Here is a 12,057-nt window from a genome sequence, read left to right on the forward strand (position 1 = left end):
CTTTTCTAAAGGTTGCATTTATCAAAGGAAAGGGAGGGTTAGGAATAATGTAAAATGTCATATAGCTTAGAATTTTTGTTTTGAATTCTGGTATTTAATATTGGCATATGAATTTTACTCTATTGGCTGGCCAAAGGCTTATTTTGTTTTTAAAGCTGCTTGCATTGTTTAATTTTTTACTTTGAGCATGAATGATTTGCATGCATTAAAAAAAAAAAGATTGGATTTCCTTTTGGTTTTTTTTCATCTTGTAATGAATCGAATGGTACTTGGTAGAGTCTCTGAATTCATACACTGGAAATTGAAATTCTTTGTTGTTATATATCACAAAATGTAGCCTTCATCTTTTTGTAGACTTTCTTCAATTACAACTGTCCATCAACTATTGATCATCTCTAATACCTTTAGAATATGGTGTTACTAAAAGTGAAAATTTTGTATAGTAATTGCTAAATATATAAAATTTACAAGTTATATCCAAGAGTTGGCTCATTTCTATGTAATACCCCCCCCCCCCCCCCCCCGACTTTTCAGATTGCGGTGACCAATAGTGGTAAAATGTCTGAAACATCCTAAATCTAGCCTCCTGTCACATTATACAGTTGCTGAATGTCTGAAGCTCCTTGTCTGAAAAAGTTTAGATGGATAACCAAGACGTTTTTCTTTATCTCCCTCAGCCCCTTGCCCCATCCCCAATATCGAGGTGTCAAATACCACCTTAAAATATTTCTATACATTGAGCAGGTTTTAAGGTTTTTAAAGACGCCCCTGCCTTTGACAACCTTAAAACCTTCTCAATAATGGAGATAATAGCATATCCTGGACTTCTGGCATTCTGGTTTGGTTAAGCTACTTAACTTGGCAGAACTTTAGAAAGAACTTCAGGAGTAAACATTGAGTAAAAATCCGGAAATGGATTCCCGAGGACAACTCGGCACTGCTGGAAGCATTTCTATGGCAATTCCTGCGATGGGACTGGTGCCAACCTAGTAACCTGCTGCATCTTTTGATCCATTAGTGATGTGAAGAGCTGGATCTGCTGCATGGGAAACACCCTGTCCTCCATTATTCTTAACCCTGGCTTGTATCCGATCACCTGGAGAGGACACTCCGGCCTCCCTACTAGTGTGGAATCACCAAGATGAGCAAGTTACCGTTTATAAGTGGCGATTCGGTTAACGTAAAGCATGGCGCTAAGGATTGCTCTTTACGGAGACCATCTCATTTGACTGTAATTACCCACCTCAAGCTGGGCAGCCCCCAGATAGTAAGGTATTGTCCAATCACAGTCTGCCATTTTCATTGAGTGAATGAGGATTAGGAACGTTCTGAATAGTAGACTGTAACATTTGCTCCAAGCAGTAAAAATCTCAGAGAAAGAGAGCTGCATTTATACCGAGATGCTGAAAGAGCTTATTGATATGTAGCTGCAGGTCTGTAGCCCCCGGTCGAAAAAAAAATCCGCATGGACGACCCAGCGATTTTTTTCAGACCGGGATCTACAGACCTGCAGCTAAATGATATGCAGGATATAGACGAATCCTGTAAGACAGCAGGCCTCGGGATCATGAAGCCTTTTTAGACTTAAGTCAAAATATCAATAATTCATTAAATTAAATTATATCATAGAATTGTGCTTAAAATTTGTAAATATCACCGTAATATTGAGATATATTTTTTAAATAGCATTCTATTTTTTTCGAAATTTTATATCAAATCACAATAAGACTTCATGTAAGTACAAATTTTGACTTAAGCTTAAGACTGCTTCATAATCCTGAAGCAAGTCATAAACAACGGATCCCTGCGACAAAATGGAGATTTTGCTGCCCTTCAGGACTGGCAGACTCTGTTTGTCTGTTTGACTTCATATACACTGTGATTGAACTAACTATACAATTTTTGAAGAAAAATGTAGCCTATATACTACCCAACTAATACTGATAAAGGTTATTTTAAAATATTAAGATTTACTTGAATATAAAGTTTATTATATATTTTCAGCATTTAAAATTAAAATGTATTCATCGGAGGTCCTACCTGAAATAGTGGCAAGAACATGTTGCTATGTTTTGTTTGCTGTCTAAATAAGGAAGACGTCATTGGTATTGCTCTGATGTTGCAAAGTATTTGTTTTCAGATGTTACGACAATATGTATGACGACATACAAAAGGAGTAACCTAATGAACTAGATTATGAAAATATCACAATGCTATACTTCTACCAAGAAGACCCCCCCAAGGGTGGGTTTTTACGGTTTTTGCCCGTTCGAACGAATAATTTTTTTTAGTGTTTATTAAGACAATGACTGAACTGAAAGGTTCGAAATGAAATATGAACAGTAAAACAATTATTTCATGGTGCTTCATGTGGGTATAAAGATAGCGAGCGTAGCTGATGCGGGTTATTTTTATTTTTTATATACTAAGTATATGTGATACTCGTTGGTCGTTATACCCATATATTTACATCTACCAAGTATTATTCTCTCTATTTCTTTCGGAAACTTATAGCTAATTCATAGCTCTGTTGCGTTTTTAAAACTGTCCCGCTTATAAATTATATTTTAATGAACTTGGGTTTTATATATAACCCGGGATGTTGTGAAACGCAACTTGTGGGTCTCCCAAATCTGTATATTGGTACCAAAGAAAACTCAAAGTCAGGATTCAAATAAAATATAGATATTTCAGTTTATTAAACGAGGATAGTCCCAAGACTCTGGGAGTATAAATATAACATAAATTAATTCCCAACTTGATGGGATTAAAATACAAATATTACAAATAGCCAAAACCCTTAATATAGCTCTAAATATCCCACTTAACCGTGCGGGAGTCCCGTTCCTATACAATCTTTCCCCTGTAGCCTATATACTTAAATATAATAAATTGATTAATAAAAGAAGGTTATTGCATCAGCTCCCACTGCTAAATTATCGAGCATTTACCCAACGGGAAATTTCCACGGTCATTTCCAGTGTGTGGATGCTGTCCAGATGTGGACTCGACCGTCTGATCTGCCGTGGCAGATCAAACCAACTGCCGTGCAAACAGCTGAGCTCGTTATTTAAGGCATCGGGCTCGGCCGTTATGACGTCATAACGCATGCTATACAAACCCGCCGTTATGGGGAAAGCAGTAAACAAGATGGGAGAACTGAAACACGTGAATAACGGCGTTTTGACGACATGTATTATCGAAAGGCAATAGAGGGAGTTGTGATTGAGGAATTAATGAAACGAAAAGGGTTTAAATGATGCATGGAAATATAAATAAGACCAAATGAATCGTCGAGGAAACTCGGGATAATTTCTCGCCGATAATTTCCACAATGACTTGGTAATTGTAAACAAAGAATACATGAATAATAAAATATCTTAGTACACAGCGAACGATCATCATACGATGTATTAAACGGAAATTCACTTCTTGATATGGTGTATATGGACTTTTATTGCAACAGGGAATGTGTATTGGGATGTGAGAAATAAATTTCGTAACACAGCTCCCTCCCTTGAAAAGCATTCGTCCTCGAATGGAATCAACCATCTGATCTCAAGTGAATTTCTTACCTAACGTAGAAAAGGGTAATTATACTTGTTTTTAACATAACAATACATATATAACAAATCATCAATAATATCAACACATATACAAATAGTATCACAGATAATAATAAACATGTAATATATCATATCACCATTGTTTCATTTCTTTTGCAGAATATTCCAACTCCTTGAAGATCCATCCTCAGCTGTTCGTGATGACAGACACTTCCTGATGATACTTCACGAATACTTCAGTCCTGGTAATTTTTCTAGGGTAGACAATTTTTCCTCCTTGGGGTATGCTGAAGGGAGTACTTATCAAGGCTCTCCTGAATTTGTCGAAGGCTTTATTACAGTCTTTGTTCCACACAAATTCTATGTTTTTCTCCATCAAGTTATACAATGGTCTAGCTTTATCGATAAGGTTCCGATGGTACAAGCAAGGACCTCGATGACTGGGTACTTCATTAATACTTCTATGAATAGGCTCGTGCTTGATTTCTTCTATTTGTGGAGGGTCAGTAGCTACTACATGTATAACCCCTTCCTCACTAACAGTATCTCCTAAACAGGATACCTCTTTTTGTAAAAGAATACATTTCTTTGGGTTCATTTTTAAATTTGCACCCTTTAACCTCTCAAAAACTTGTGTTAGATTCTCTAAATGTTCATCAAAAGTTTTGGACAATATAATAATGTCATCTAAATACACCAAACAGACCTTCCAGGAGAGGTTAGACAATACTCTCTCCATTAATCTTTCAAAAGTGGCTCCGGCATTACACAAGCCGAATGGCATTTTCAAAAATTGCCAATCACCACCCCCCGGGATTGAAAAAGCAGTTTTGGGCTTATCTTCAGGTTTCATCTCCACCTGCCAATACCCACTCTTTAAATCTATAGTGGAGAACCATTTTGCTCCAGACAACGCATCTAACGTAGTATCAATTCTAGGTATAGGATAGCTATCTTTAACAGTGACATCATTTATTTTTCTATAGTCTATACAGAACCGGATTGTCCCGTCCTTTTTCTTAACAAGGACTATGGGAGAACTCCATGGACTGTCTGATGTCTCAATAACTTCCCTTTCTAACATATCATCTATCTCCCTTCTCACTTCGGCCATTTTGGCTAAGGGAATACGCCTAGGGGGTTGTTTAATGGGTCTTGCATTACCCGTATTGATGGAATGTTTGACTAAGTCTGTCTTTCCCATATCTGATGATGAACATGAAAAACTTGATTGGTATTCTTTCAAAAAGTTTGCTAATTTTTGCTTCTCTTCCACACTTATGCTCTCATGAACCTTGTCAATAATCTGTTCTAAATGATCTGGTAAAGCCGAGGGATCCCCCTCATCTCTGTAACACACTGACCTAACTACTTCTGTATCAGCATTTTCTACATCTTCGTCTTCAACTCTTTCAATTGTAGCTACCACACTCCCTTTGTAAAGTTTTAAACTCTCACAACTAAAATTCAAAAATCTTAATGGGATATTCTCCCCTGACACTTTAACTAATGACTTTGCCACAAGTACATTTTTCTTTTCCATTAATTTCTCTACTGGTTCAACAATAGCTGGCCCTCTATAAAAATTAGGGCTCTCTACTCTAGCGGGTGCTACAAATTCGCAATTGGGAGGAACAACTAAATCCTCTGATAAAACAATTCTGCTACATTCCGTAATCTCTGATTGGTCACTAAAATAAGGGATCTCTACTCCCTGTATCCTAAATAATCTCTGCTTCATGCAAATACCACAAGCAAACTTTGACATAAAGTCAACTCCTAATATACAACTATTTTCAATTTCTGCTACGACTACATTGTGGAAATATTCCAAATTTCCAAGAAAAATACTGAGTGTACACTCTCCCACTACTGGGATGTCATCTCCCTTAGCTGATTTCAATCTAAGGCTACTTTCAGTTATAACTAAATCTGATCTATTTTCTAAATCTACTTCTTTTAATAATTTGGGGTTAATAATTGTCACACTTGATCCGGTATCCACTAAAATTGTTGTATTAGCATTCCCAATCTTCCCTGTTATAAAAATTCCTTCATTGCCTTGTTTTACATCTCCCACTATTATGCTCTTGGGAACTGACTTAGGAAGTGTAGGGATGGGATTATTTTTACTCTTCTCAATACTTTCATTTTCAATTGTACACTCTGTTTTCTTATCTCTTGATACCGGATCTTCCCCTTTAGTTTTCTTTATTGACTGTTTCCGAGGCTTGTTGCCATAGGACGCCGACTTTCGCCCCTTAAACCCGACGTTTGACCGTTTGACTGGTCTCTATTTTGAGAGTGATAGCTGTCATTAAACCTATGGTTTTTCCACTGAGGGATTCCCATATTATGGTTTCTGAACTGATTATTTCCCCCATTATACCTATTTTGATAACTTCTCCCATTGTCACAATTTCTGAAACTGGGATTTCTCTGCATTTGTGGAAGTCTACCAAAATTTTGGGAGTTCTGGTTTGTTTGACTAAGGGTATCCTGAATGTTTTTCAGGAGAGATATAATTTCTTTATTTTCATCCTTTGGGGCATTGGAAGAAACAACGTTTATTGGTCTTTGCCTCTGGGCATCTGCCATTTTGTACGTTTCCAATCTTATGGCCATAATTTCGGCCTCCCCTATATCTCTTACCCGGGATTCTCTGAGCCGTAACCGCATGTTAGGATCTGGGAGGGCATCTATAAAATGATCGAGTGCCAAAATGTTTAACAAGTTTGGGTCACCTGTAGGATAGGCTTGACGGACTAACTTTTTAATAGACTGGGATAGTTCCGATAGAGATTCTTTGGTTCCCATTACTCTATTTTTCAGTTTTGCCCTGAACATTTCTGATCTTTCCACTGACCCATAGCGCATGCTGAGAACTTTGACTAGGGAATCAAAGTCCCTTATTTGAATTTCACTTAGCTCTCCCAATACTGCTCTAGCATTCCCAGTAAGACTACTGGCTAGATAAAGGGATTTGGTGCAATAATCCCACCCATGCAAATCAACCAGTATTTTGAATTGGGATAAATATTCCTCAAAATCTTCGGACCCATCATATGTTTGAGGTTTTAGAGATACTCTGGGCTTTGGATTGAACACCATATTTTGACGACTGTTTTCATTTCTATTGACCCTTTGAAATGGGGGGTATGTGACTGTCACAGTGGAAACTTTCCCCTGCCCCTACAAATGGTAAATGCCTGGGATTTACATGTTCTGTATGTCTCCCATACTCTGACTGGGAATTTACATTAACATTGTTTTCCAGCATCCCAATTCTTTCTTGTAAACCTCGGGACGTTTCCCTAATGTGGGACAATTCCTCACCCAAATCTTGTTTCATGCAAACCACATCCCTATTCATTGTTTCAATAGCTTTTAACAATAATTCATTTACATTTTCAGATGCTGTGGGAGCTGATGATAAATCGGGAGAACAAGAATTTCTGAAGTCACTCCCCCCTTGAGATGCATCTTCACTTATCCCAACTGATCTTGGATTGAAGATTATCTCACCGGAATCTCCCAATGGACTATTCTCTCGGGACATTTTTACACAAAAATTTATATAAAAATTACTACTAAAAAAAAATGTTATTTTGAGTTTATGTTCTTTGTCCAATCAGATATATTGGGAATAAAAAAAAAATATCCCACTTCTGACACCAATGTTGCGTTTTTAAAACTGTCCCGCTTATAAATTATATTTTAATGAACTTGGGTTTTATATATAACCCGGGATGTTGTGAAACGCAACTTGTGGGTCTCCCAAATCTGTATATTGGTACCAAAGAAAACTCAAAGTCAGGATTCAAATAAAATATAGATATTTCAGTTTATTAAACGAGGATAGTCCCAAGACTCTGGGAGTATAAATATAACATAAATTAATTCCCAACTTGATGGGATTAAAATACAAATATTACAAATAGCCAAAACCCTTAATATAGCTCTAAATATCCCACTTAACCGTGCGGGAGTCCCGTTCCTATACAATCTTTCCCCTGTAGCCTATATACTTAAATATAATAAATTGATTAATAAAAGAAGGTTATTGCATCAGCTCCCACTGCTAAATTATCGAGCATTTACCCAACGGGAAATTTCCACGGTCATTTCCAGTGTGTGGATGCTGTCCAGATGTGGACTCGACCGTCTGATCTGCCGTGGCAGATCAAACCAACTGCCGTGCAAACAGCTGAGCTCGTTATTTAAGGCATCGGGCTCGGCCGTTATGACGTCATAACGCATGCTATACAAACCCGCCGTTATGGGGAAAGCAGTAAACAAGATGGGAGAACTGAAACACGTGAATAACGGCGTTTTGACGATATGTATTATCGAAAGGCAATAGAGGGAGTTGTGATTGAGGAATTAATGAAACGAAAAGGGTTTAAATGATGCATGGAAATATAAATATTTATAAGACCAAATGAATCGTCGAGGAAACTCGGGATAATTTCTCGCCGATAATTTCCACAATGACTTGGTAATTGTAAACAAAGAATACATGAATAATAAAATATCTTAGTACACAGCGAACGATCATCATACGATGTATTAAACGGAAATTCACTTCTTGATATGGTGTATATGGACTTTTATTGCAACAGGGAATGTGTATTGGGATGTGAGAAATAAATTTCGTAACAGCTCTATAGAAGCAGCCAGACTGAAATGTACACGCCCCGTTATCAATTAGTCGAAATCTACAGCGGCTGAAACTGACAGGACTGAAATTGACACGCCCTCTTTATCGATTGGTCGAAACCTACAGCGACCTTAGAAAAATCACGGACTGCATGCACAAAATAATCATGATTATTCAGACTCAGTCTCAAAGGAGGCGATTTGGCCGTTTCTTTTAGCTAACGTACTAATGTACATAAACAGTAATTTAGTGAATTTATTAACTTTTCACAATCAATTTATTAATCAGTTAACAGGAAGATAATATAAACAATAAAATGCTTTCTTTGATGATTCATGCGGGTTATGAAGGTAGCGATCATTGCAGAAAAAATTTACATGTAAAAATGTTATGTATTTTTCCACAATGTCGCTACCTTCATATCCCGAATGAATCACCAAAGAAAGCATGTTATTGTTTAAATAAACCACCAAAGAAAACATGTTATTGTTTTAATAATGCAGTCTAAAGAGGTGTTCATAGCTTTTATTCACATAAAAATAGCCAACATCTACGAAGAATAATTTTATATTTTATTTCTTGAACTCGTATCATTATTTAACAAATTAACCCTGAAAAGTAGAATGTTGTTTTTGCTGATAATTCGTATTCTTCCATCATGCGGAGGCCTCTTCTTTCTAAACAAAGCGAAATTAAAAATATCTTATATAGTATTCATATACTAGTATGCGTGTTCAAGGCACGTGCATATACGCTGACATTGAAGTTTATAAAATACTGGGGGATACAGTTGTTAAAGGCAGTTCATCAGTGTGAACAATAGGAGTGTTGTAAAATCAACCAAAATTCATAAATCTTGTTGTATATTTGCCGTGAAATAAATTTTACAAGTAAATTATCTAGAAGTAAAGAATTACCTTGAATTCGGAAAAGCTGAAGAAAAACAATTTTCTCGGCATGAAGCCATCATCGTCATCATCTTCATCATCGTCATCGAGGACAATCTAAAAAAAATAGAAAAGAGAAACTGTTTTTTACCAAAATCAATGTTTAATAATAAGTTACAGTTTTGTATTTCAGTGAAAGGGGTCATTAAATTTTTTATTAATTTCAGGGCAACTAATGCCATTTATAACGAGGAATTTATAGAGAGAAAAATTTGACATCGCCGCCTTCTCTTCTCTCAAAATAAACAAATTTGGATAAATAGCTCGTTACAGTTTTACGGGTGTTTTATACATTTCTCCAGGGCCGTATTATAATATCTCTAATTTCTTGGTTTTAAAGTTGTAAAATAATAATGAAATGTAATAACCATGTTACTTACATTGAAACCGGTCTTTTCAATCCCTCCTTCTTCTTCTAAGAGCTGATTGGTTTCTACGGCTTCCAATTCAGGATCTTTTGGTTTCGGCTCCTTTGATCCAGTACATGATATGTTGAAACTTTGTTCGGCTTTTTCATCTCTGTGAAGAAATTTAATAGTTATTAAATATGATACATGTAGCTATAAGTGTTGTCTGTACATTTAATACATGTATACATTTGTATTAAATTGCTTAATTAAGATTTATACTTAACATTTAAAACATCTCACGTCAGGTACGAAAAGAAAATAGAACTATGAAATACAATTACTAATGAATTACATATACAATGTATGCATGTAGTAAAAAAGAAAGGAAGATATTTTACCCGAGATCAACAATTTTGTTTTCACTGTTATTCGCTCTTTCCAAATCTGTATGCCCTTCATCTCGAAAGTTTTCTCTCTCTTTCTTCCAGCCTTCATCGTCCACGTGCCTAGCATTTTTAGACGACGAAGTATTTACTTCTTTCACGGGACTGAAATTTTCTTCGTTTTCTTGCTTCACCTCCATACCAGCCCCTTCATCCTTTTTGATATGACGTTCATCTTCAACCATCGACTGGTTCGCTTCTCGCTGACTCTTTAATCCTTCTTCAACTTTCTTTATTATTTCTGACTTTACTTCGTCAAGTAAGTATTCAACCAACTTATCAAATTGTACACCCTGTGACTCGTCTTCTTCAACATTTATCTTTGGTGATTGAACCACAGAATTCTCAGTCTGACCATTTGGCTTCTCCTCATCTTTCTCTGAAACTGCCATCCCAGTACCCTCAGTCTCATTCTGACTCCAATCTTCTTTCCCGTTCCCTTCTAATGCTTGTACCACCTCGTCCTTTAAATCAAACGCCCCAGGGTCGCCTGACATTCTTCCATTTGGAGCCCCAATGGTTTTGTCAAGATGCTCAATCTTCTCCGAACTCTTCATCTTTTTTACGTACGGCCGTCTCCTCCGTTTACGCTTGATGTGCCTTTCTAGCGCAAGGAGTCTTCTTTCCTCTAATACAGGAATATTCTTAATTCGACGTTGCATTTCTCCATTTCCGATTCCATTTGATCTCTTGTCATCTGAACGTTGAAACTCCTGGCCTTCTGTGATTGGACCGTTTTCCTATATTTAAAGAAGACAAAAGAGATTGTAAAATTCCGTCGCAACTTCATGATTTATCGATAACGCATACAAAACTAATTTTACTTACCATATTGAAAACTGGACCACTTCTAGAATCTGACTGTGACTCCATTTTACTGTGATCTGAAACGAGAGATGTCTTCCATAACCACATCTGAGATATGATGTTTATGTGCATACATATAATATTTAATTGTCCAAACTACCGACAACCATGCGATTTTTCATTACCTGTCAACTCCTCTGTGTATGCTGTGTGTATGCTGTAGTGATAGTGATTGCGTCGTTTTGATTGTGACGTTATACCATGTGACTATGATTGTGACGTCACGTAAACTCGCAAATCGAAAACGGAAGACGGATCCGGCGACCAAGTAACGAAGAATAATTTTTTTCAAAGTTATTTCTGATTCAGAATCAAATGGTCACTCTCTTTGTTGTATGTACACTGCTTAATAACAGGATCTTCACATTTGTTATCAGACAATTTTAAGTCTACATAAAAATCTGACGAGTTGATATCGGACTAGATAAAGGAATGAATATTTTGAAACTATTATTCAATTTTTTTTATTGTCATAAATTTTTATCATATACATATATCGCGTATAGATTTAGTTTGACCCCCCCCCTTTTCTTTAAAATGTTAATAATCTCTCCCCCCCCCCCCTCCCCCCGATATATGTACAATTGATCTGCAAAAGAACAAATTCCTATCTTGAAAACTGTAGGAGGAGTTATCCGTACAATAAGGGTACCCTATGTGCAATATTTTGCCAAAAATGACTTAGTTCAAAAGCTGGTATTTTATCCATAAATTATCAGAAATCAAAATCCTAGCGCAATATGCACACCTCTTATATATGTACAATTGATCTGCAAAAGAACAACTTCCTAACTTGAAAACTGTAGGAGGAGGTATCCGTACAATGAGGGTACCCTTTTGGCAGCCGCCCACCCACCCACCATTTCAATAACCGGATTTTTCCGCTGGAAAACCTGGTTAAAAACCACAATATTGTTCTCCAGTCTTTGTTGTAAACAGAGTAACATAGAAATCGCTTTTTTATGACTAATAATAATTATATGTGAAAAAAATTTATCTTTTAGTGTGAAGCATCTATAAAAAAAAAAAAAAAAATAGAAATGAAGGTAAGTTGAACCATTGCATAAAAGATCTGTCATTATCAAGGGGTTGGAACCTCACGTGCAGTAAATGGATTCCTTTGACCTATTTATGAGAAATTCGGTATACATTGTTGTTGTTTTTGCTTGTTTTTTTTTTTTTTACACTTACAAAGAATTTTGCCCCGTCTTGATGAGTATAGGC

At 36.4% G+C, this 12,057-nt stretch overlaps 1 protein-coding gene across 1 annotated transcript; it reads right to left on the bottom strand.

Moving 5' to 3' along the window:
* Positions 1 to 8,783: 8,783 nt before the first annotated feature.
* LOC128181930 (uncharacterized) lies at positions 8,784 to 10,966 on the bottom strand. Its single transcript, XM_052850513.1, has 5 exons — positions 10,795 to 10,966; positions 9,922 to 10,706; positions 9,554 to 9,692; positions 9,144 to 9,230; positions 8,784 to 8,903 (listed from the first exon to the last, which is right to left on the bottom strand). The coding sequence occupies exons 1-5, from the start codon at positions 10,903 to 10,905 to the stop codon at positions 8,883 to 8,885; spliced, it is 1,143 nt and encodes a 380-aa protein (XP_052706473.1). The 5' UTR covers positions 10,906 to 10,966; the 3' UTR covers positions 8,784 to 8,882.
* Between the last annotated feature and the right edge of the window lie 1,091 nt (positions 10,967 to 12,057).

The sequence above is a fragment of the Crassostrea angulata genome, chromosome 4, assembly GCF_025612915.1.
Source record: "Crassostrea angulata isolate pt1a10 chromosome 4, ASM2561291v2, whole genome shotgun sequence".
Lineage (NCBI taxonomy): Eukaryota > Metazoa > Mollusca > Bivalvia > Ostreida > Ostreidae > Magallana > Magallana angulata.

Coding starts and splice junctions, on each gene's coding strand:
- LOC128181930 (XM_052850513.1), bottom strand. CDS start 10,905: ATGCACATAAACATCATATCTCAGATGTGGTTATGGAAGACATCTCTC. Junction 10,707..10,794: donor GTGGTCCAGTTTTCAATATG/GTAAGTAAAATT, acceptor CTTTAAATATAG/GAAAACGGTCCAATCACAGA. Junction 9,693..9,921: donor AACAAAATTGTTGATCTCGG/GTAAAATATCTT, acceptor ATTTCTTCACAG/AGATGAAAAAGCCGAACAAA.